The following is a 26,821-nucleotide window of genomic DNA, read 5'->3' as shown; positions in this document are numbered from 1 at the left end:
TGGACTCAGCTCAAAACATTCTGAGCTGAAGCAGTGGCAGCCCACAGAAGCTACAGGATGGACCCAAAGCTTTGGCACCATGCTCACAGCTGTAGTGTTCACTGTTGCTGTTGACATGAACACAAGCGAGACACTTAAAAAAAGAAGCAAGAGGTTTTCTGTGAATCATGGAAAGTGTTGCGATATAGGGGCATTTGAGGGAATACAGTGATTCGTGACTTAAAAAGAATGTGGGAGGAGTGTGAAGTGGGGGACCAATGGCCCCTTGGCTCTCCTACATCCATCACCACTGCACTGAGGGGAACTACTGAGTTCGATGCAAATTTTCTACGAGCAACCCCTTTCTGATCACACATAGTCATTTGATCTATTGTTATTATTAAAATATTCATTATAGCTGCTTTGAAGACATGCTATTGAAGGTCTTTTGTATGTAGCAATTGAAAAGGCATGGGACAAAAGTATGAGTCAAGATAAATGAAGCTGACTGGCTAATGTCCTAGTTTAAACAATGTGCCAGTACTGGTAAGGTATACTCTAACCCTACCCCTTAATATCTAGACCAGTGTGAATGTGTCTGTGTCTATCTGTTCAGATAAACCTTCCACTGACATGCACTAACTAACACCAGAGGTTTTCTCTTCCCCTGTCTTTCCTTCTGTGGAAGATGCACAGTACCTTAACAGAAAGTGAATACTGCCTTCTGTCCCTCTGAAAGAGCATCGATTTTTACTTTGCAGCACCCAAGGTCAGTGCGAAGAACAAGCTGAGAGGATCTTATCACCTCAGAAGTACAGGCATTTCTCTCAGTCTATTTATTGGAGGGAAAATAAACACAAATGAAGTTGAGAACACAGCTGTCTGACTTATCGTGACCTTGCATAATGGCAAAGCAACACAACTAAATGTTTAAACTGAGGTGTTTTATGTTAAAAAGAAAATTGAAGAAAGTACTATGATGTTACATATCTCTTCATTTTATGGCTTCTGCTGTAAGCTATGTGTGTCAGTGTTTTTGAATTGCTGCACACCTGTTTATCTACTCTTTCTCAGTTGAAATTTACCTTGTAACCCCAGACTTAGCACTCCCTTGGCTGTTTGTGATATCATACTTGGGCTACAAATGGCAACACACAGTGACTTGGAGGCAGTAAACAAGTAATGGGCCTAATCATGGCAGGTGACAACGCCTCCAAATTAATTCTTTTCCAGTGAATGACTTAAACTTGGCCCAAAGTACATGAGCAGAATTAGAACTGACAGGAGAACACAGGAGGTAACGCTGCATCAAAGAGGGAATGAAGAGGATGCAAATTCTCCCAACACAAACATTACTCATTACATGATTGTGTTGTTGTTGTTATGGAAATTTCCCTGACACATACAGCACCACTATGTGATGGTATGCATCCCATTTTGAAAACCACTTGCATTCCTTTCTTTTGGGGAGAAAAATTAGCACATTAATAACAAGGTCATGATTAATTTCACAAATTATTACATTCCTCATTTTGTATTTTTCACACATAATGTCTACTTTGGTTTGCATTTTTAAAATAACTTGTCAACTATGCTTCCATATTTACATCACATAAACACATAACATACTGTACATAGTATTATTTCATGTATGCGTGATCACATTTTGATTGATTCGTAACAAAAACATACAATGAATTCAAACATTAAGTTGATCTGCAAAACTTATAACGCTACATGAATTATAATAACACCTCCTCTGCTTCAAACAAACTGGAAACAGAAGATTTTGTTAAAATTGGATTGCCAGTATGTGAGATAATGGGTGAAATGGACAAATGAATGAAATGAATGAACTTGAGTTTGATGGTCGAGACAGTGCGGTGATGAAATCACCTTTAGAGCCTTGACCTCCCATTAAAGTGATCATTGCGGGACATGTCGACATGCTAGAAAACAAGAACGAATCAACTTTAGTCAACAAAAATGATCTCACTCTTAAAGGAATAGTTCAATATTTTCGGAAATATGTTTGTTTTCTAGCAGAGTGTTAGATGAGAAGATTGACACTGTACCACTCTCATGTCTGTGCAATAAATATGAAACTACAGCCAGCAGCCAATTAGCTCAAATTAGCATAAGGGTTGGAAACTGGGGGAAACAGCTAGTTTCACTCTGTCCAAAGGTTAGAAAATCCATCCACCAGCAACCTCTAAAGTCTTGTTTTAACTTTGGCAGAGACTCCAAAACGTCACTGCACCCAGCCAAGAAATAGTCAAGCACATAATCCCCCATAAAAATCATAACTTGATGATAAAAAAAACTTTAGAGCTTTAGAGGTGCTGGTAGGTGGACTTTCCTTTCATTTGGACAGGGCCAGGTCAGCTCTTTCCAGTCTTGATGCTAAGCTGAGCTAATCGTTTCCTAACTCTAGTTTTGTATCTGGTGTGCAGACATGACAGTGGCATCAATCTTTTCATCTAACGCTTAGCAAGAAAGCGAATAAGTGCATTTTCCTCAAACTACTCATTTAATCAAATTTGACTTCTACCTTCACTGTCTCCACTGGTTGAGAGGAAGGGCTTTTACAACTCTGTGTGTGAAAGCTGCTAGCAGAATTGCACAAAATGTCATCCTCTTTGGCCAGAAAGATTGATCCTCTCATACATTTGCATGAAGTTAACTGAATTTTCAACTCTTCTTCTGGCCTTTGCCTCACGCTGCGTGCTTGCTTTGCAACACAAGTGCATTACTTGTTACTCATAGAAGAAGAATGGAAGCAGAATTGATCTGTTAGTGGTCTGGAGTTGGTGTGACTCGCTGGTGATCCATAGTTCTCATCCTGATGTTATTGTGGAAGAAGTAGAAGAAAAGCCGAAGTCTCACGTACAAGAGGAGGATTATCAGGTAATCCTGACTTGCAGAGAGTGCAACTGGTTGCTTAGCAGCAACTCCCAGACTCCCAATGGCAAACTGATGTCTGCATATATTAGTCCTACCAGGAATTCACTGATCCATGATTGACTGTCTGGTTCTTCTGTGAAATTATGATCTATCTAAAATGGAAAATGTCATAGAAACATGCAGAATTGTTTCCTATGCACTGTTTATTTATCATCAGGTCAAGTTTTTGTTCAGTACATTGGTTAATGACTAAATACTTAATTCGAAATACTAAGCAAAACTAATGACATTCCCATCAGCTTCAGCTGTACTTTGTGTTTAATGCCAATTAGCAAATGTTAGGAGGCTAACACACTTAACTAGGCTGGCAAACCTGGTAAACATTATACCTGCTTAACATCAGCATGTTAGCATTGTCATTGTGAGCATGTTATTATTGTCGCATTAGCATTTATTATATAGCACATATATTAGCATTTAGCATTAGTGTGTGACTTGTAGGGAAAAATCTTTTTTCTGTTGTGCATTGGGCATGAACTGATATTGCTGTGTTGGTTTTGTTCCTACAAAATCATATTTAATGTTGCCCCAGGACCATTATTGCAACTAACCAATCACATTGTTGTGATATCATAGCTTTGCGACTTGGGGAAAAAGACCAGAAAATATGTATACTGTATGCAGTGGCAATGCTGTATACTGTATGCAGTGGCAATAAAAATACTTTCTTTAATAATATGATAGGACAATTTAATGTTCCCCACAGCATACAGCATGCATGTAAGTGGGCAAGGAACTGCACCTCTGTATTTTCCAGTCGCAAAACAATAACATTACAACAACGTGATTGGTCAGTTGCAATGATGGTCCAGGAGCAACATTAATTATGATGTTGTAGGAACAACACCAACACAGTGATATCAGATCGTGCTAGGTATTGGTATTGATATAGTATATATTGATATTCTAGCTAATAAATAGAGTTTAGTGGAAGTTTGGGCCTTTGCACTTTTTTCAGTGATCCAGGCTAATTGTACAGAGGCACTGATGATGATAAATCAGCTTAGAAAGGTTTATCTAAACAAATATACATTATGAAGACATTCTCTGGTAGACTTTTGTTTAACTAAGACATATCATATTGCTATTAAGATGTGATGCATCTGACAGAATCTTTTATATTTGATTGATGAATAAATTAACACATTTTATATAATAACAGAGTCATTATGGGCCTCATTTTATGTCGTAGAGTAAGAACAAAACAAAACATAATTTTTGGGCAGCATAACTCCCTCAGATTTTTATTTATGGAACCCTAACAGGACTAATACAGTATCTCCTCATTTATGTATTTATCAAATGACCTCCATTAACAAACAGACAATATTTCCATTTTACAAATTGCGCAGTGGGATTGTCATGGACTCAGCATAATACCCCCGCTGACGCCGCCATAACAGCTGTCATATACAGGTTGTACTTAGTAATTTAATCTAATTGCAGTGTAATGTAACTAATACTTGGGTGGCATGAGGGAAGTGAGTCTGCAGGGACAGGGATATAATTAATGAATTGATTACCGGTGCTCTAGATTGACAGGCCAAGATCCTATAAAGTGATTGGTTGGAGTGATTGAGAAGAGGTAGGGTTGGGAGTGCTGTGTGTGTGTGTGTGTGTGGTTGGTTGGTTGTGGACTGTACAAACAAGGGGAATGAAAATGCCTGGGGCAGGAAATTTCGCTCTGGCAGTTGTTATAACTTTTCCCCTGATAAGTACTAGCGCACACTGTGTCCATATAGGGAGATGTCAAAGCATGAAACAAGATAACACACACTTGGAAAAGGCATTCAGATGGATCCATGCGTGAAACAGTCTTTTGGGTGAGATGAATTATGTTTGCTGTATAAAATAGGTGAATAAGAAGGTGAGTAACGGATAAAAAGTGTGTTATGACACACCAGCTTTCACAGATGTGGGTCCTTTCTCTGGGAGTGAGATATCAAAGTAGCCTGGTATTGATCCCGGGAACAATCAATATGAAGCCATTGCACCTTAGTATTTGTTGCTCAGCAGTCTGCCTTCCTCTGAAATAGGTGATCATGACACCAAAACTGATGGCTGTATGTTCACGCGCTTGTGCACGAATACAATCTGTACATTATTTGTGTGTGCATGTATTTCAGGCAATATGGGCGGAGGTGTGTTGAAGTGGCCTCTGCATACCATTTCTGCAGGTTTGTATGCATGTCTATGAGAGGTTGTTTTTATTGTGAGGGTGTGTGTTTGTTTCAGCGGCTGACAGGTCCAGTAATACTGACAGGACGCAGGCGGTTCCCATGAGGCTATGCATGTTGACAGCCGCTGGCCAAGAAGAAGAACAGCTGCTGATGGGTATCCAGTACAAAGAGCCTGCACAGTCTCCTCTTTATTTCTCCATCCTTTAGATATTTATTCACTTTCTCACCCACTCTTCCAGTTGTTTCAATTTCTTTGTTGTATTCAGGTGTGTTTGTATTTGACAGTTTGAGAGTTAGACTGTCAAAGTTAAGGCCAGGGTATATTTGAAATGAACTAGTTTGCACAACGTGTTATCTGATCATGTCTAAAGGCAAAGAGTTTATAGCTGTTCCAAATGGCCACACTCAAAGGTTAATTGTTGCATCCAGTGGTGCCAATTGGTAGATTGTCAGTTTCAGAAACTTACCGAAATTGTTGGACACCAAAGGCAATGCCGTAGCTGATGTGAACCTCCTCAAAAACTAAAAAAAAAATGTGTTCGGCTGCATGTGTTTTCTCCTGCAAGTCTCCTGTGGAGATAGTGAAGACAATATTAAGGAAGTTGACTTAAAAATCTTCTCCTTTTCAGTCACACACATCTAGCAAAGCCATCTCTACTGCAAACCCTTGGCTCACCCTATTCAGTAATGAGACAAGGGAACTAAAAGTTACTAGGATGTAACTCCAGTTATATGTGTGTATTGCACTCAATATCACAAAGCAAAGTAAAACCGTTACTGTGGGGAATATAATTAAAGAAGGACATAGCCATAGTGTCTGGTGGTGCAGTGGTGCAAGTAAGCAACTACACTGTAGGTACCCATGATGGGACTTTCACAAACTCTGTTTCAGTTCTTGGAACTGAAGCAACTAACTAGGCTGTATGTTGAGTTTTACAACAACTTGTAAGAAGGATAAGAGGGCAAAGTGGGATAAAAGAATAATAAAGAGACAATATATGATTGGTCAAGGACAGTAAGTTTACCTCATATAGGTGCACTGATGAGCTAGTGCTTTGAAGCCTTTTTGTGCCATTGTAAAACGTTTAATATGGGAAAGACAGGTTATTCCAACTCAGTTTTGACATTTACATGTTATGTCCCAAACCTGCATCCTGTGAGACAACTTATTGGAAAGCAGACGTCTCTGTGCATGAATACAGACTTGTTGTCATTTACATACTTTAGGATAAAGGTAAACCAGGCCAGCCATCACAGTGGGAGCTGGGTGTTGGCTGTGTCTAGGCCTGGCAGCAGTTCTACCTGAAGCTTGAGAGGAAGAGAGGACAACATGGCCAACAGCTGCTTGTCAGTCTGTTCTCTCTACCAGGTACAACGCCTGCAAACCCTCCTGCCAAATGCATACAATCACAACATGAATTCCACTCTGTATTTCACAGTCCAGTAATCTATCCTATTGTATATTTCCATTCCTGCATTGCACTTAGTACAATTTTGCTTTTGACCAGCTGGGTGACCAGCTTTGATATTTGGCTCTCTTAAGGATTACACTGCATCTTTAGATAATGTTTGGGTTTATTGTGCGTCTAGTTCAACATAAATAGAATATGTCCAAAAGGGAAAACTGGATCTTTGAATATAAAGTCAATGTTTACTACAAAGGTATGGCTCATTTTCCCTTGATGGTTGCTCTTTCCATTACTCAAGCTGAAAACATATCAGTTCATGCAGAATTATTTATATGCTTTATTCTCTATATAGTTTTGAAAAGACTGAATTATGAACTGTGCACAATTTCCCAAGAGTATTGTGCTTTAAAGGCAGCATCGGATACAAATTTAGAAGAAGCTTGTAAATGCGCATGCATGCACATACACCCACCTATCCACCCACACACACAGCAATATTTTCTTATTTGTGCAATGCAATTATTTTGTATTTCCTACATCACACTGTTCTGTCTTCTTGCTTCAAAAGGTAGTCTTGAAAACAACAAACTCCCTAGCATCTTGCTGTGTTTGTCTTCTCAAACCACTGCTTCTCTTTTCCTGTTTTTTCCTCTTTATGAAATAGGATACAGCTCCTGCTCATTTGTCCAGTATCTTTTGCCAAAGACCTCTGAAATAGAGTGGTGAACGTCCCATAGGACTGTCTAGAAGAGAATGGAGCTGAGCCACAAGCAGCTGTGTACTGCCTCCCATAACTTTGTGGGAAGCTCAGAACTGCTAATGGCCATACTGTGTTGTGCAACTTGTTATCAGATAGACATTATACATTTACTATAAATGATTGAACTCTATTAATTATAGAGACCGAGATACTGTGGATATTCTATAGCTTCAGTTGATGATGGATATTCCCTGAAATATAAAAAACAGCAAAAGTAACGTGACAAGATGACACACTATTATGAATCTGATCATGCGTCTTTAGTGTAGCATCATGTGGTGCACAATGCACAGTGCATTCATCTTAATGTTATAAAAAATAATTTTGTACATCAACAACCCCAAATGGCAGTGAGAAGTTATTATGAATGTTTTTTAGCATATGCAGTGTGAGGGGGCAGTAATGAAGAAGTTGAGGAGATTCCAGCTGTTAGTAATAACCACATTATAAACCACATGGTACATGGCAGTGATGGGGAGTAATTTCACATTTATTGATCTGTTTGTGTTTCTAAAATGACTTGTATGTTTAAAGGCAAACACAAATGAATGACTATACCAATTTTTTTGGTACCAATAGCTTTTTCTCTGACCTATGCTGAAAATATAATATAATATATATAATATTATTTTCAGCATAGGTCAGAGAAAAAGCTACAGGTACCAAAAAACAGCTGCTAGAAATTTTAAAACAATAGCACATCAGAATTGTACATCTTTCCCCAAAAGACAATATATTCATATGGATACTGCACAACAAGATATTATAGTGACAGTAATGAGAAATAATTAATCATTTTGTATTTTTATACATTACATCAATGCCATCTAAAATACTAAAACAATCATTCATTCTTCACTTTCCAAACACACTGTATCCGTGTATGGGAATCCGGGGCAAATTTATCATTTCAGAAAGAAAACACATAAAAAAATATGAAAAGAAAAATAAAATAAAATGTATCGATAGGGAATCTACATATGAAGAACAAAACTGGAGACGAAACTACCTGATATGACAAGCAGAGAGGAAGCATTTTCTCTGTCATTACTCACTACTTTGCACAGGAGGAGAATCTCATATGTATCTTGGCCAAATTTTATATTCACAAATCCATATTTTTAAGCAAAAAGACAAACTTTTCAGAGCTGACTGTCCATATCAAAAAATGAATTTCTTCAATATCTGAATGTACAAACAAAAAAGCTGTTAAAACGTATAACCACCGTAAGCTTTACAAGTTATTTATTTATTAGTACAACCTTTACTCCCCCTGGCGTGTCTGTGATTGTAGACTCAAGTTGCAGACAGAAGGTGTTGTAAACTTGTAGCATATACTTGTTTTAATTTAACCAAAAGAAAAAAGGAATCTCATATGTACCACCTTCTCCTTAACCGTGAATGCAGCAATCCCACTTTAGCGTCACTTTCGTGTGTTTGTGGGACTTGTAGTCTATTTAAAACGTGGATGTATGGTATCACGAGCCGCGGGAAACTACAAGTCCCATATTCCACAATGAGGAAGTAGCGTGACAAAACACTGCTGAGGTTGCTGCACAAAACGCGAAAAGATGTCTCATGTTGTAAAGAAAAGAAAATTAGATAAAACCCGTCAGGACAGCCTGTACTTTGACAGCTACTCCGATGTGACTATTCACGAGGAAATGATAGCGGACCATGTACGAACCAACACGTACAGGATGGCGATACTGAGGAACAGTGAGTGTATTCGGGGTAAAGTTGTGCTGGATGTCGGGGCAGGAACCGGCGTGTTGAGCATCTTCTGTGCACAAGCCGGTGCCAAGAAAGTGTACGCGGTTGAAGCTTGCTCTATCGCCGAGCAGGCTGAGAAAATAGTGAAGCAGAACAACATGGAGGATAAAATCCAAGTTATACGAGGCACGGTGGAGACGGTGGACCTACCGGAGAAGGTGGATGTGATAGTGAGCGAGTGGATGGGCTATGCGCTCCTACACGAGTCCATGCTCAACTCGGTCCTTTACGCGCGGGACAAGTGGCTGCGACAGCCGGGCGGTGTCATCCTGCCCAGTAAAGCCGAACTCTACATCGCACCCATCAGCGACCCGGTGGTGGAGGACCGCTTACATTTCTGGTACACAGTCAAAGACCAGTACGGCGTGGACATGTCCTGCATGTCCGACTTTGCTAGGAAATGCATCATGAACTCGGACATCACTGTGAACTCTGTGACCGTGGAGGACGTGCTCTCCCACCCGGCCCGCTTCGCCGAGCTCGACCTGCATACCGTCACCGTGGAGGAGCTGCGGTCGGTGAAGGGCAACTTCAGATGCGAGTCCTTCGGTTCGGCGGCGGTGAACGCTTTCTGTGTTTACTTCACGGTGACTTTCCCCTGCCCGGACAAGCCGCAAGCGCTTGTGCTCTCCACGTCCCCGTTCAAACCGGAGACGCACTGGAAGCAGGCGGTGCTGTACCTAGACGTTCCGGTAGATGTGGTGCAAGATACGCTGATTACCGGAGAGATCAGCATGTATCCCTCGGAGCACAGCGCCAGACATATATGCATCCATGTGGACTACACGATAGGAGAGCAGAAAAAACAATCCAAGACTTTTTCTATCCCTGACTGGAGCTCTGAGGCCCAGCCGTAGTGTGGTGGCTGTGAACGCACCAACATGTTACAGTCACCAGGCAGCACACTGAAATGCCGAAGTCCTTGAACTTCATCTAATATTATCTGCCACTTAGACCTAAACTTTCTCACTGTACGCGTGTATGGGTACACAGTAGGGCAGTTGCTGGTATTTTTGCTGTGTAGATTATTATTATCATATTTAAAAACTATAAAAATCCAATTGGAAGGCACTGCAATGCTTCAGCTGACATCTATACACAAGAGTTTGGTTTTTACTCATCTCAACAGGCCAAATATTTAGTGCATTTTTAGATTTTTAGACAAAGTGGCAACTACAATCTAACGTGAGTTACAATACATGCTCTTTGTTTGGAGTTGTTTACGATATGTCTTACAGTACAACATTTGTTGTCACACCTAATAAATAATTTGACACCTGAATTGGAGGAATAAAAATGCATATCCTTAACACCTATGTTACTGCATTTTAGTTAGCTTCACATAAACAAACCAACATGTTTTTGAAAGCCAGTAATGATATTTTTGTATTGCATACTGTATCAAAATATTGCAGTATGACTTTTAAAGGGGCACTCCCCTGATTTTACACACGAAGATCAGTTTACTCATGAGCAGGAGTACCCTGATGATGTCATCAGGGTTATCTCTGCTCTGACTTGAGACTTGAATTTTTTAACAGAAGCCTGTGTTACAGACTGTAGTTGTAGAGTTTGAAAGAAGTGGGCATTTAAGATGTTTTGAGGGTCTAATAAAAGACCCTTTCCAGTTGCATTATGGGAAATGTAGGATATAGTGTCTTTGGAGCTTGACCCATACTAGTGACTCAAAGTCAGAATATCGTGGCCTCTGCTGCACAGATTTTGACCATTCTCTTTTAATCTGTCTTTTGTGAGTCTCCCAACTTCATGGAAGTGACGTAGTAAATTGCTGCCTTTACCAATTTTATTGTTATCATGGTGGTAACATCATTTGAAACAGTGTTTCGCCATCTGATGAGACTAAAACTACTAAATGTCAGATCCGTCGAATATTTTTAGGTGGGTCTGAAGCTCCTTAAGGCAGAGTGAGGCAGGTTTCACCGGCGTTCTTACAAACTGTTGAATAAATTCAAAACCAAGCTTCAGATATCTGATTTTCTAATAAATTCAAACATGCATATTGTGTGGAACCTGATCAAAATGCTGCAATCGAAACAGAATTAAACCACTATATTGACTTGGACTAGCTCTAGTCAGGCAGGAGGTGTTTAACACTGGCTGGTATTCGGTTTTTAATAAAGCATCGAATTGGCTCATTATTTTGGTTTAAAGCTAGCGCATGCTGTCATCTGTTGACAGAAACCACTGACTCGATCGAAACAGGCCACACCTTGCTATACTGAAGTGAGTGAAAAATGATCTTGTAGTTAAGAGGAACAATCATGCATAAATAATAAAATTTGATAGTTTGGTGAACATTTATCACGCATCATTTATTTACTGAAGAATATCTGCTCACTGATCAGTCTTTTTGGTTTCATTATGATGCCTCGGAGTCAACATACAGAAAGTTGGTTTGGAGTTTTTTGGCATTGCAGGGACTTTCATTAAGTTTGGTGAACAGACACCTCTGTGTGTCAAAGAGAAGTCATGTACAAACTGTTCAATATTGAACAAATGGGAACTAGACTCTAATAAATTGTTTGACTGTTTCATTTGTCACGAGTCCTGTCTTCTACAAACTAAATAGATAGTAGCCCGCTACAAAAAAAAAAAAATCTTCAGTATGTGTCCCGGTACAACTTCAGTCACACATCTATTACTTGCCACAAGGAATCTGCAGGTTTAAACATTCATATTAAATGACTTTATTGAGAGTGAACTGTTCGTTAAATGTGGGTCTTGATCCTCTTCTGGGAGAACTGCACTGCATTTCATTAGGCAAATTATTACTTTAAAAATGCTTTTTTAGACTCTATATTTGTGCAATGGTAGACGAAATACTTAAAATACTGTTTATTGTTAATGAGAAGTGATTTTGAGTATTATTATTCAAACGGATCATCACCTCAATCACATGACACAAACTGGCCACCATAACATCTGTTTTTATATTTGTTATTCATTCCTTTTAGTTTCTATACTGAATGATGAGTAGTTAAAAATCAAATATGAATTGCAGTGCTACAAGTGTGCTCCTGCTTACTGTTCTGCCCTTTGGCTTTGTTGGGCAGTATTTGTCACACCCGAATAGATACTAATAATTAATCCACTCCTACAGGAGAATTTAGTTACTCCGAGGTCAATACAAGGAGAATGTGTTGATTAAACCTTTATGTAAGCGTGCATAGATTCTTGAAACTGTTAGCTGATAATTCATCTTTCGCACCTCGTCGCTTGAAATATGGTTTCCATTTGTGTCAGCGTCATTAGTACAAATGTGAACCCACCCCCTAATGAACGCATTTGAAATTAATCACAAGGTATAGTGTCCACAAATCAAGAGTATTGTCAGTCATTTGGGGAAGGAGTGAATAATGACTGTATCACATTTTTGAACTGTAATTGTAAAACTTCCGGTTTCCATTTGGATGAAGATTTAAGATGTTCTTCATTCTGTAGAGCTCTGTATTCTCACATTATCCAGCTATGCTAATAGTCATCAACTATCATACAATTTTATTCAGCTTCCATTTCTTTTTAGACAAAAAGGAATACATCATAATATAATACTATGTGTAACTAGAACAGGTGTAAAAAGGTAGTCAACTGACAACTTCCCAGTTATTTATTCACCTTTCCTTGTGTTAAGTGCGCCTGCCATCATAATCTTTCAGAAACTGTTTTGTCTCATGACCTTCGTGAAACTCAACTACATTTCAACATTCTGAGCCTGAATAATGAGTAGAAATGAGTTATGTGCATCCAATCAACTACTGTGAATCAACAGACGGCTGATTGAATACATATGCTGTTGACTGCCTCTCCACTGGGAGCTAAAACAAAATAATTGGTAGTTGCTGTCATAAAAAAATAAAAAGATTACTAATGGCTTGCAGTTATCCAAACACTATCAAAGATTCATGGAACAATCTGAAGAGTAAATCTGACTTTAAACTGTCTTTACTGGTTTTCTTGACCCTCACTTTCTCTTAATGTAGAAGATTTAACTCTGTTAATTAATTAGAAACTCCAAATCCTACATCTGAGTATTATGGTGAGTTTATGAGAGATATTAGCTCTGTATTGAAACATAAAGCATTACAGAGTCTAAGCAAAGACTTAACACCAAAACACAAGACACTCTTGAAATTTGTTACAAAGACGCCAATCATCATTGCATTGACACTCGTCTGATTTACTTAGCAAATTAGACAAATTAGATGATGATTCTTAGTCGTTAGTAGCTAGACAAAATGTAAAATGAGCAGCTGCAAAGAAAATACAGTGACGCTATCATGCTCCTGATGCATGTGATCAGTATACAGTAGGAGGACATATACAGAAAGCAACGTCGAGAAAAAAGTAGTCATCATCCATGAAGTCACAGCACATTGATAACAACACTTTCTGTGGCGAGCTTCAGCTATAGTGCCCAGGAAGAACCATATGGAGCCAACAAACTTGAAGTTTAGCTGCTCTTTATATTCCTAACAGCCATCACCTGGATCCTTTGGGGTAATTCTATTTTTTTTTTTTTTTTGGAAAGTACTTTTGATGGTTAAATTCAGATGTTAAAAACTGTGTGTTGTGATGTCTAACACTCTCTAGAAGGTCATATTTCTAATTGTAATTGGGTGTGTGTAAGATCACAGCATTTGAGTTAAGTTTGCTTAAAAGAGTTGTGGATAGGAAAATAAATATTTTCACACAGATAATTAAAAATTATACAATATTAGAATATACATGTCATTGTTAAACAGCGTTCAGTGTCTTTGCTATAGAAATAATCACAGCAGTATTGTTTCGCACCAGAGATCAGTCAGACCGACTTAAAACCCTGCTTGTGACCACATCTGAAATTAAATTCTACCCTTGCAGTTGCCCTAATGTGCACACACAGTAGCTGAATATCATCTCAGCTTTTGCAGGTACCTAGAAAAAAAAAAAAAAAAAGCCCTGCAGTCAGAACAAAGGAAGGTGTCCAGAGAATGGAAATGTCAGATGCAGCGCAGGCAGCTACTGTCAAGCCCAGAATCACACTCATGCATGCGTGGCCACTCTTGGCTGCTAAATGCTAAACTAATTGTGATCCCTTCCTGCCTGAAATGATTTGGAAACCTTTAGAAACAAGTGTTGAAACTTGAAATGGGATTATTTGTCTTGTATTGCACAGCAATTTAGGAGCCAATCAATAGACAATGTGCTTAATCTGTCTTATTTCGAGAGTCATTGTTCAATGGCCGATGAATAAGTGGGAACAGAGAGACAGAACAACCAGAACTCTGAACCTGCAGTCGCAACAAATGCAGGTGTCTTTAGAAATGTTTCAACTTTTTGACAGTAGCAGTGATGATTTGCAGGTGGAAATAAAGTGTAATGTGATCAAGTATAATAAATTATGTTGTGCTGATCTTAAAATATTTCAAATTCAGCACCTCTAAAAACTCTCCAGTATGTATCAGACAGTAGGATTGACCGACCAGACAGTCTAGATGTCAGGTTTCTATGACTCTGTACTAGACTAAGGCAGTGTGTGTGCAGAATGCATACAATGAAAGCATTAAAACTCATGAATTTTTCAACATTTTTTGGTGTCTCCATTTTAAAATGGATTAAATTGAGATTTGTCACTGCTTTACACAAATGATCCTATTACACAAGCTTCACAAAATTCTGCATAAAGTTTTGCAAATGTATACAAAATATGATACAAAAATATTTAATCAATCAACTGCCCTAATAACAGCTTAGAATGATTTCTTTCTCTATTCTTACAGTATACAGTATGCTTTTAACTGCTATACCATAATGCATTTGTCAGCATAGCAATTTGGGATCTTCTCCCATTTTCCCACTTAGATTCAGTCAAGCTCATTTAAGTTGGGCAGAAAACATCTGCCACAAATGATTCCACAAATCTTCCTGTGAAATTGAAGTCTGTGTTTCAGTGGTTTCCACTCAAAGGCCTTTCACATCCTTGTTTTGTAGCTCTTCTGATGTAGATTTGGCCTGCATTCAATGTTTTCTTCAACTTCACAGTTTACCTTGTTCCTGCTCTAAAAGCCATCACACATTATGATACGATATCACCAATGTTGCTTCAGTCTTGCATTATGCATCAAGTTCAGTTTTGTTGTCAGTTTCAGATCCGTGACCTTCTTGACCTCCTCTTTGACTGAGGCCCTTCTTGACCAGTATGGACAGATAATCTGCTCTGCAGAGAGTCATATGAGTCATAAACCCCAAACCTCTTAATGCTCAGTGGTAGAAAGTAACTAAGTACATTTACTAAAATTTACAATATTTAGATACTTGTAGTTTACTTGAGTATTTCCATTTTATGCTAATTTGTACTTCCATGCTCAGAAAATACAACACATTGTTGAAGATGAAACCAGTGGTTTCCAACATTTTTGGCTTTTGACATCTTATAAAAAGCAGTGTGTAGTCGGGTCACGTTTCAGATGTCTATGAGCTGCTAACAGCTCCACCAAATAGTGATTTTTCCCTCTAAACTTCTCACATGGTTTCATTTCAATAAATGTTCAAATGATCCAATATTTCACCAAAAATCAAAGATTAGAGAAAAAGTGAAAACAGATTAATGTATCAGAACTTTGTTTTTTCTTCTTTCCTCTCTCATTAATCATCTCACAACCCCTCAGATTTATCTGGTGACCCTTTGAAGGGGCCCAACCCCTAGGTTGGGAACCACTGGACTAAACTCACTAACTGTATATAAAATAGTTCAAACTAGCTCCACCATAATCTAACAATGTCATATATAATAATATATCAGTCAGAGTAGAAATTAGTACTTTTACTTTAATACTTTAAGTATATTTTGTCGCTAATATTTTTACTTAAGTAGGATTTTTCATGCAGGACTTTTACTTGTAATGGAGTATTTTTAAATTGCTGTGCTGGTACTTTTACTTAATTGAAGGATCTGAATACTTCTTCCACCACTGTTAATGATGAAGATTACTGAGCTGAACAACTACTTACTGACTCTTCCTCAGATCTGTGTCTTCTCACTATTCTGCTGTTGGACTTAATAGTAGCTTCTGCTCTGACAAGAAGTGACTCATTATGTGTTCATTTGTGCAGAAAACTGTTCAATTTGAACTTGAGTACTATTGAGTATTGAATTTTTTTTATTTTGAACTCACCACAAAATGTAGTGAACACTGAATCGAACAATTTCTGGAGCATCACAGACTGTTATTAAATAATATTTATAGTCATCATATCAGGAAAAGGAAAAAAACAAACAAACATTTGGTTGATTTAGAGTATTGGTAATGAGGTGTTGCAAGATTTCATTGATCAGAAATGATTTCAAGCAGCGCTGTAGCTACCACTGAGGTCATGTTCTCAATATTTTGAGTTTTTTGTTGGGTTTTGATACTGTGTCTAACTTTTAATTTTGAAGAAATTTAGAATAATGACCAGTGACTAAATTGACTCTTTCTGAAATGTGTCCTTGGCCCCAGCATTTCAGATCTTTGTTTTGTGTGTGTGTTTGGCTGCTTTCTCTGATTCCATGTGTATATTTTTTGTAGCAATTAGATTTAAAAATTAGATCTATGTTTACTTTTTTTTTTTTTTTTTTTTTTTTTTTACAAAATTTGTCCAGGAACTATCAAATCATGTAACAATAAGCCTACACAGTGGATGAAGAAAATCATTTTTCTAGACAAATCGGGCAGAAAAGAAAACCTCTTTTACAGCCACAGGAAGGACTGATGAGTATTTCTAAAATCCTGGATACAGTCCTGGTTCAACAAACCTCAAGTCAACTCATGTGGTTTTTATGTGACAGGGTGACAGAGGTGATATGGGTTTGTCCTTGTATTGTCCACCTTCAGGAGAGATGGGAACACAGTGTTCAGCTCCTCACATCTGTGTTGACAACAGTCTGAGCTCGTTTTACAAGAATCCCATTGTTCAGAAAATTAGGAAAACATTTTGTTTGATGTCAATCCTGACAGCAGTCTGTTGAAAAGTAACAGCACTGATGTCACTGTAACATAAAGTTGTAACACAGCCTGACTTATCAGGGGGAAAAAAACAAAATTTGGCTTTTAACTATATTACAAACATGCTAACTATACTGCATGAAAAGTGATGGATCTCTGAGTATTTCACCTCCACATTCAACACCTCATTGTCAGCTTGATGGAATCTAATAGTGCCCTGTGTGACAAAAACTATGAATTATGTATTCTGAAACTACAGTAGGGAAAAAAAATGTAAATCTCCATAATGTCATTTGGTTTGATTTGTCAGTAGTGTTGGAGGCCTATTTATTCCTGCAGTCATTTGTTTCTGTTGATGTGTTTTAATGACCTGATTAACATGGATATCCAAACTCTCTATGGGTCATATGAATCCTAAACTTCAACCATTAGATAAAAGTCGAGTGAAAATCATTGAATGCGTTTCTACTGAGCTCATTTTCGATCGCTGCTGAAACCTGACTGGACTCTGGTGGCGCGGTATCTAATCATGGCCGCTCATTCATCCTCGTATGCTAATGACACCATGAATAAGCCAATAGGATTCAATTCCCACAGTCAGTTACAGTAACCAATATTTCTGTCAGCACATCCTGAGAGGACAAATTGGGAACATGGTATTGACAAAAGCTAATTTGGTGGACCGACCCCTTGAGTGGTGGACTTCATTTCTCTGGAGCCCAGCAGACGAGACCATTTGTCATCATTATCGTTAGCAATAGGAACTGACCTATGTGCCTACTGCCCCAAAATAACTGTCCCACTGTATGTCCCTATATTTGTTCTCAACAATAATAAAACACTACATTTATTTAAATGAGAAACAGTATTTATTCTAGCCCTGAGCTGCAAATCTCAGCCAAGAAAGCCACTTCCTATCAGAAATGCATCCAGCTGAATGCACTGAGGCATGACTTCATGGATGGACACACACCGTACAACGAAGACAGATCTGGACTGTGCCTGTTAAGAAAGTAAATCCCAAATCACTCGCAGGGGCACGTAAATCTGAACGGGATGGCCCCGATTCACAATCAGTCCGAGGCAGACGGCTCTCACCCTGTGAGCAAAGTACAAATCCATCAAACCCTCCCCCTCCCCACTAATCCTTTTCCAATCATGCACTTTTTGGATTATGCTTCTATGTAATTCTTCTCAGGTATTGTTTTATAACTTAATATGATATTTCAATTTAGGGGAGTTGGGTTATGGGTTTAGGACACCGTGCAGGATTGGATAAGCAGTGGAGGTCTGCAGGCAGCAGATTGGAGCTGAGGGTTAGTGCCAGGCTGAAAGAACCGTGATAAACCTTTGACGCAAAGTCCAAATGGAGCAGGTGCATAAAGGTGGTGAGACTGACCCGATTCACTCCTCCGAAGACATCCCGTATTGCAATGTGAGAACTGTATTTGTCCTGACTCTCACCAAGTGTCTCCCCCGCAAAGAGAAGTTAGGATGCTTTGCGTAGTCAGACAGTTCGGAAGTAAAGACAGCAACTCTGAAGCTGCCATCTTCATTCACCTTGTCTGTATCATGCAAGCAAGGAAATCAAAAGTTCACAAAGTCAAAGTTACAGAGAAGTGATTGCACAGAAAAACACATCTCTTTCATTTCTCTGCTCAGCTCTAAGATGCCGCTTTGCAGGTTTCACCTTGTCCAAAAAATGTGAACTCACTAAATCTGCACAAGACTGGAGGAAAAACACATTTTCTCTTTTCTGAAATGCTGTTTTTGCGACTTAAACATTAATACTTTTGCACATTTTCTTTTACCCATCACCATTACTACATATGAAAGGTTTCTTCCAGTTGACGGTCAGAAGTCACTACTGTCTGTTCTGCAGATTTACCTGAACTTCCATTTGTCTCTTGCAGTCCTGTGCGCTCTCAGGTTTAGGTTGATGACACAGCTGTATTTTACCACATAAATGTGTATCGAGCACAAGCTTAAACACAATCTCTTCATGAATAACCTGCCCCCTCCTCTTCTCCTTCCAACCCCCCTCAACTAACAAACACACTCCTCCGGATGAAGGCAACATTACCCTCCATTGAACAGGCGTAAAAAATCCAATACCTCTGTGCCTGGCGTCCGCCAGACAGGGATGTGCAAAAACAGCTTTACCCATCAATTTTCTAATGACCATCATGAGATATGACAAGAAGAGAAAAAAAAAGGAAACTTAACAACGCTCATGTGTGGAGGTGAGATATCGGAACATGGGGCCACGTGATTACTGGTCTCTCAAGTAAAGAGCCATCTATTGAACTGGGATAGATCTGAAGACACATGGTCTTGCTTGCATGTATGTAACCCAAACACCTTTCATTCTCCCCCCTCACTGACCTCTAACACGTCTTCTCTCACATAGACGACCTAACATGTTAATATACATGCGCAATATCTTGCTGTTTAAGTATTTTAGCCTTTTAATGGTGTCTTCCTTTATTTACAGAGTCACAGTGTGAGCACCCAGCCTGCTCGAGCTTAGTGTTAGGCCTTGGGAGAAAAGACGGAAAAGAGCTTAACAGTGTGCAGATGAGCTTCAGAAATGTATTGTGAGTGAACATATTATACAGTGTCATTGTATTGAGTCAATAAGTGGGAATTAAATGTGCTCTTTGGTAGCTTTCCAATATGCACTCCTCTTTCTTGTCGCTGAGTGAATTAGAAAAAGACTTTCATGTCAGGCAAGTTGCCCTTGGGCTCGGAGAAGGGAGGGAAACAGAGAGACAGCTGCATGGAGAGCTGTCACCACTGTATCCTTCTCTTCCACCCTGTCACAATTAAAGATGAATTAACTCAGATCTGAACTGTCTCATGAGCCAAAATTACCACCTTAGTGTACTTTATATCTGTTGGATTTGATCGGCTTTAGTGATCGATATCAGTGATTCAACTCAGCTCGGCTTGTTGTTGAGATTTCCAGCTTTGGAAACTTTCTGGCTCATACGCTGCTTTGAACACTTTCAACTGTTGAAAAATTGGGAAAAGTAAGCAAGTGGTATCATATTAGCTACACTGCATGTTTCTCTTCAGTTTCTTCACTCATTTGATTGCTTAAACCTCCTTTTTGTGGTAATGTTTTGTCCATTAGAGGCTACTGCACATTGTGCCAGAGATCTGTCAATATTCCAGTTTCTTTGTCACTTAAAATGTGCCATGTAGTTTTAAAATTGGTTTATCATTGTCAAATAAATTGCCCTAGCTTTGAATAATGACTGTAAACAACAAGGTGAGTGGCAGCCTCTATATCTGGAAGCAGTTGCTCAAAATTAAGACCACATTTACCCTCATTGCTTTTTGTCTCTGGGAAGCGGTTTTTACATCATTAGCAAGTGATTTTTTCCCATCAGTCCCTCCTGAGAGCTTTATATTTCTTGCTGTTTTTGTGCAATAAAGCTTTATGCCACTAAGCAGTCCAACAGATCCCCCTCAAATTCCTGCTTCTTATGCTGCTACTGTCGCCTGGATTTGCATGTGATCTCATATTTGTCACAAAAAAAATGTGTCAGGTTTGAATATAACTGAAAACTCCCTCTTTAGTGCAAAAATGTCTACGATGAATAGAATAATGACTCCAGTTAAAGATGTTTCTGTTCATGTTTGCACTCAGCTGCTTCTCATTGGCTTCAGCAAAGAAATAAACTTCAGGTGAAAGTCAGTTGTCAAAGCCTCACCGCCTCATTGTGTCTGAGAGCAGTGAGCCTGGTCGCTCTCAGGCTCTTTTTACAGGAGCCACTTGGAATCTTGTGTTTCTTACCAGCATCACCGCTTCATTTTAACGAACTTTTTTAAACATTGCATGTACGTGGCTCGCAGGACTCTGGAGGATTTTTATCCTATCGTCGCCACTTGTGTGCCCGGCTCTAAGTGACGTTGCGCCGGTACCAGGAGCTCTCCTCCATTCACCGGGAGCGGCCGAGACAAGCGGGTCGCTTCACGGCGAGTTTCCCGTTCCTGCGCCGCGTTAAGATGTCCCGATTTAAAGCGGATTTATTTGGCTGCAACAGGCTACATGGCTGGCTGTCCTCGACGGTATGAAGCACTGAAAACCAAGGTGAGAGGCTCAGACAGCCGATTTCTTTTGATTTCACTAATCTCCAACTGGATGCTGGGGCGCGTAAACTTTTGAAGCTTCGCCACGACGCGCGCCGAGTGGGTGGCCAAATTGTGCGTCGTGATTAGAGAAAGTAAGCCGACTATTTTGAGAACAGATGCTATTTTTTCGGTTATGTTTTGTCAGCTTTCATTCAATACCTAACCTTTCCCACGCGTGGAAATGTACTAATCAACACAAGCGACACGTTTGGTGGGAAAAACAAAAAGCTGTCAGGTGTTAATGCTGTAGCGAGTCTATAGACACTGTAAAGCACAAAGAGATGTTTTGTTTCTTTGAGCAAACTGCGTAATTATTACAATTTTCTGCAAAATTCACCTGAGACTAAAAAGGAAACATGGACGCACTGTGCGCGCACAGAACCAAGGCGGTTTGGACACTGTTTTTTTCCAAATCCAAGTCTGTTGAATTAAATCAGTAATGCTCTGCGGATAATCATTGACCCGACACGTTTAATTCCTTGTCATTTGTAGCCTAAATAATGTGGCATACAGTGTGCGACCTAATTTGCGTGCTTGATTCTCCTTTTATCTTCATCTCATATTTTAAAACCAACCCCTCTGTGATAAAAAGAAGAGCATGGCGCATCTTTCCTCTTTCTTATCCTTCAACGTTACAAGCAGCATCACAGGTCAGAGTGATCAGGGCCTCTCCGGGTCTATAGGCTGCATACAGACTGTAAACATCGACAGATTCAGCTGTTTAGAGACGCTTGTCAACCTGCTGCGAGTTAAACCTGTGCGCCAAGTGTCATGACCCGACTCCTTCTAACACCCTCCTCTGTCACTCCTCTCACTCCTTGTGGTAATCAATTATGATGTGAGAAGACGGTGCATATTCAAAGCTTGGACAAATTTGCTCTCTGCTTTTAGCAGTTTTATTGTAGGGTAGATATGAAGCAAAGATTATCAGAATGTGTCGCTTGTCATAACATCAGTAGTTGATCCAGTCTCTCCTGAGAAAAACACGCCAGTTTATAACAGCAGATCTGTGAGTCTTTGTGTCAAATTATAATAAATGCGTAGCTTAACACCCCCACTCCTCATGTGTTTTTATTTATTTATTTATTGCCTTATTAACCGAGGTCAATTGAACGCTTAATTTTTTTTAGAATGGCACTTCCACCTACGCCTTCGCACTGGAGTGACCCTCTTCTCCTATCATAATCATTTTATTCACACAGAAACGGAAAACTCTCACAATCAGGAGATGCACACCCTCCTTAATTTACATCTTTTTGGAGTTAAGTTAAACAACTTGGAAGATGAAAGGACGCTAAATCTACACAGGTACTCTGCTTTTTTTATTCACATAATCGAGTCAAATCGCGTTTTTGGAAGAATTACGCACCATTCTGACCTGTGACAGATATGTCAGATTTTACATTTCTTTTATAAGCTACATATAGTGATGAGCACTCAGCTGAATTAAGCACTATGTGGCTTTTAAACCTGCTCAGAAAGGGTTGGGCTTTTGAGGAGACAGAAACAAAAATGCAGTAACACTTTTCATCAAATATCAAGGATTTTTGTTCACACTGTGGCTCGGATGGCCAGTAATAATATCCAACTGCGAGTCAGCTGGGAGCTTTTCCTCCAAATATTTTACCCGGATGCAATAATTCCTTTGGGACTGTATTAACGCGCGCATTTGTTAGATAATTTAACGCGATGAGGCGACTGGAGAACTCCACCAAAAGGGGTTCAACTACAGGCAATCCTCCTCCCTCCTGACTTACTAACGGGTCCCGAAAGAGGATGGTGCGTGTGTGTGTGCGTGCGTGCGTGTGAGTGTGTGAATGTGTGTGGGTGGGGAGGGGTTGACTGCGAGGTGGAGAAGGGCTGGAGGGGTGGGGAGAGAAACCATAGGTGTGCGTGGGGTGTGGGGGGGGAGGGGGGTGAAACAAGCTGAGTGTGCGTCTCATCTAATAGAGCCTGGGAGCGCATTATCTTCCCCGTCATCTCCGTCTGGGCCGTCGGTGCTGCGCCGCGCAGGGGGAAACGGCCAGGAGAAGACGCGTTGATGCGAGCGAATATTCTCAGCAGCCGAGTCTAATCATGTCCCTGTTGAGTGGCTGAAACCTATTCATAGTCAGGGAGAAGAAGAGAGTGGAAGGAAGAGAGAGTGAAGACGAGATCCGCGCAGAGATCCGCACGCTGGAGTCAAGCGTCTTTGGAAATGAAGGAATTATAAAGAGGACAGAAAGAGGAAGGACGCACGCCAGGTCAAAGTTTCTTTTGCAGTGGTGGGGTTTTTCTTTTCTGCGGACATCACAGTGCCTCAGATTGACGCCGTGATGGAATGACACTTGGAGAGAGGATGATGGACACTTTGGCACCGGAGCTCCTGCTCAGAAATCCTTCCGTTTACATCATGCGCGGTGCTGACAGAGCCCTCAGGACGGTGATCAGTCATTTGTTTTGAAGTGGCAGGAAAATCCTCCTCTTGATCGTTTCCCCCCCCCTCCCCACCACCACCTCCAACCACCCCCCCACCCCCCCACCCCCAGGTCGCCAAATAGAGTGAGAGATGGTGCGCGCAGCGATTCCTCTGAGACTGACGTGCGTACTCATCACATTAAGGAGCGCAGTTTAAAGAGCTTCATTCTTCATTCATGTTCATTCTGCTGCCTGAACTTGTTGAACGGCGATAAAGAGCAAGGGGACAGGACAGGGAGGACTGTTATAGGAGGGGCATTCAAGAAATGTAAGTTTTCCATTTGCTTGTAAAGTTTACTTTTGTTGTGTTGAAGCGTATATCGTGCGTTAGAGGTAGCTGGTTATCAGTGTTGGAAGTTACTTGGCTCTGGCCTGGTTGCATTTCTCTTCTATGATGAACAGTAAAGGAGGGGGCAGAGTGTTGTGGGTATTTTCATCGTTCATTTCCCTTCTAAACCGTATATGCAACTTTTTAAAACTTTCTTGAGCACAAAGAAATACGTATTAACTTATTATATTTTATTTTATAAAGGAGGCGACTTTAAAAGCGTCCAAAAGTTAGCTCCATTTCTTCATATTTAGAGGCGCCCCCTTGTGGAACTTATTACCTAATCGTTGCCTATCTATCACACATAATTACATTTGTGTCATGCTGCAGCCAACTGGCCTACCCTCCATACGTCATTGTATGAGCAACCTATTACAGTTAGACTTGTTTTTTGTGCGTGGTCTCAATATTGGTTCACTCTTTACACATGCGTCAGGTCTTTAATTCATTCAAACGTGCTTGTTTTAAATGTGTAATGCAACCTTTTTGCTTAGGTTAGACCCAATATGATTGTCAGTGGCTGTGCTGTTTGGTTAGTGGTTTTATTTAAATGTGATCTCCTCAGCCCACATGGTTTTACCTCGGCCTTGTGTTGGATAACACATTTATTCTTTAGCCACAATTTATTCACATTTATTCACAATTATTCTTTTAAGGATGTGCTCATATCCATTATCATGAAACAAAATGATTGCTCCTGGGTGAAGGGTGAAGGCCAGTAGTAAATGGATGAACAAACATCCATTACAGCTGCGTGTTTAGAGGACTACCTACACCTGCTGGATTACTGATCATATTAGATTTTAAATTGCAACTCCTACTTACAGTCAATACTATTTTTAATGGGATATTCTCTATTACTAATTGTGACTGGGGTCTGTTTTCATTTATTTTACTCATTCTATGAAATAATAGCAGGTAGTGAGTCATCCTCTGTGTGGTTGTTAGCAGCTGTCGCTTTAAACCATGTGGCTATTCTGGCTTTTTCACAGTATTTCCAGTTTGTAGAGAGAGAGAGAGAGAGAGCTACCTGGGTGAGCACATTCTTTAGAGCTAAAGTGGACATTTTGAGTATCCAGACATGTCACTGTGGTTGCAGAATAATGTGCTAGCAGCCTTTTAGGAAAAGTGTCTTTAATAATGCATAAGGTGTTCCCGTGTCGCAAAGAGAAGCATGCTTGGTGGCGAGGAGAGGCAGAGAGAGAGAGAGAGAGAGAAAGAGGGAGGAACGGAGGGAGGGTGGTGGAGGCGAGATCTTGTCTCACTGTCTCAGTGGGTACCCCGTGTGCTGCTGCTGTATATGTAGCGCTGGAGTAACTGACGCCCGAGGGTGTTCAGCTCGACTTAGGGCAGCATCACCACAGTCACCCTGTCAAAAGTGCTGCTCTCGCACACACACACACACACACACACACACACACACACACACACACACACACACACAGAGTGCGTGTGGCAGCTTCAGCAGCTCAGGGGAGGGGGGTTGTGTGGAGTTGGAAGAGACAGAGGGAGAAATAGGGTGTGATAAGAGTATTGTGGCAGATGCAGCTGGTGGAGGCAAGAGAAGCACGTCTTCAGCAGTCAGGCACTTGCTCGCCTTCAGAGGCCTCAGACCCCTCTGGCTCCAGTTGTTGCTGGATTTGAGGAGAGGATGTAGCCACGTCCTTGTTAAAGGAATGATGATCTCAGCAGGGTTCAGATACCCTGTTCAGTGATTCTTCTCTATTTTTCTTTTTCATTTTTCAATTTCTCATCAAGGTGGAAAAGCCTCTCAAACATAAGATACCAAAGCTCTAAACTAATGAAATTCTTTCAGGGTGTTATAGCTCAAATTTTAATACATGCGGGTTTCACAAACAGGTAATAAATGATCATATCAGAGGTGGAAAACAAGCCGAGCTGACTTTTGGCAACCTGAAACTGGCAAACTATAGTCGAGCAGAGCCTCAGCTTTGATTCCCTCTAAATCTGCTCACCCATCCCCTACACAGTCACTTAACCAGCTGTCAGCACTCCACCCATTTGCTACCTGTCGTCATTATTAAAAGATCATAAGCCTGCCGATTGAAGGCGGCGACATTTTAAGAAGTGGAAAAGAGCACTAAGTGACGGGCTGACTCGAAGGCAAGCCCTGGGGATGCATTATAGGCGTGCTCACTGTTCCACAGGAAGGCTGGCTGTCATGTTTGCGGGGCCATGCTCCACTCTCCGTATGTTTATTCATGAGGACAGCGGCCCTATTGGCAGGTTGTTAACAGGCAAGATTAGGGATTCTGGAAAGGCAGGCAGAGAAATCTGGTGAGTGGAGGCAGGAGGCTTTTTTTTTTTTTTCTGAAGCTGGGCCAGCTTCTATCTTTATTTATCTTTCATCTGTTTCTGACTGTCTGCCCTCCTGTCTTTCTGCCCTTCTCTCTCCTGCGCTCTTGCTTCTCTTTTAGTAAGGGGCTGGTGGGGAATATGAAACAGGTTGAGGCAGAAAAGATGAAAGCAGGTAGAGACAGGACAGAAGCAGGGTCAGAAATTGCCCTTGAAAGTGCATAAAATGCGTGAAATTAAAAATGAAAGGGGAGAAAATAGCCCTGATATGAGCGGTAACCTTGTAATTATTCCACGTTATTCTGTACTGAGCACATCCTTTAGAGTTTAAGTGGACGTTTAAAAAAATTTTGTGACATTTTTAATTTGTGGAGTTGTTAAATAGTCAGGCAGGTGTTTAAGTACTGCCCCCTGTGGGCCACTGGGGATGAGTCAGGGCATGTTATGACCTGACAATTTTTTTCTGCTGTGTCCTGGGTGAGAAAAATTGGGCCTTTTTGATCAGTGAACAACTAAGAATGGTGTCTGGA

At 40.2% G+C, this 26,821-nt stretch overlaps 2 protein-coding genes across 6 annotated transcripts in view; both read left to right on the top strand.

The window, feature by feature from the left end:
- Positions 1 to 8,715: 8,715 nt before the first annotated feature.
- prmt6 (protein arginine methyltransferase 6) lies at positions 8,716 to 11,617 on the top strand. Its single transcript, XM_042399255.1, has one exon. It carries the CDS (start codon positions 8,864 to 8,866, stop codon positions 9,920 to 9,922), a length of 1,059 nt encoding a protein of 352 aa, XP_042255189.1. The 5' UTR covers positions 8,716 to 8,863; the 3' UTR covers positions 9,923 to 11,617.
- Positions 11,618 to 23,750: 12,133 nt separating this feature from the next.
- The window catches only part of ntng1a (netrin g1a), a 104,883-nt gene continuing 101,812 nt past the window's right edge, over positions 23,751 to 26,821 (top strand). For all 5 annotated transcript variants that reach the window (XM_042400045.1, XM_042400044.1, XM_042400042.1 and 2 more), the window contains exon 1: positions 23,751 to 23,915. The gene's annotated coding sequence lies outside the window, so the exon portion shown is untranslated. The remainder of the gene's footprint in view (positions 23,916 to 26,821) is intronic.

The sequence above is a fragment of the Thunnus maccoyii genome, chromosome 21 (genome assembly GCF_910596095.1).
Source record: "Thunnus maccoyii chromosome 21, fThuMac1.1, whole genome shotgun sequence".
NCBI lineage: Eukaryota > Metazoa > Chordata > Actinopteri > Scombriformes > Scombridae > Thunnus > Thunnus maccoyii.
This window is presented reverse-complemented; position numbering and strand designations above follow the sequence as displayed.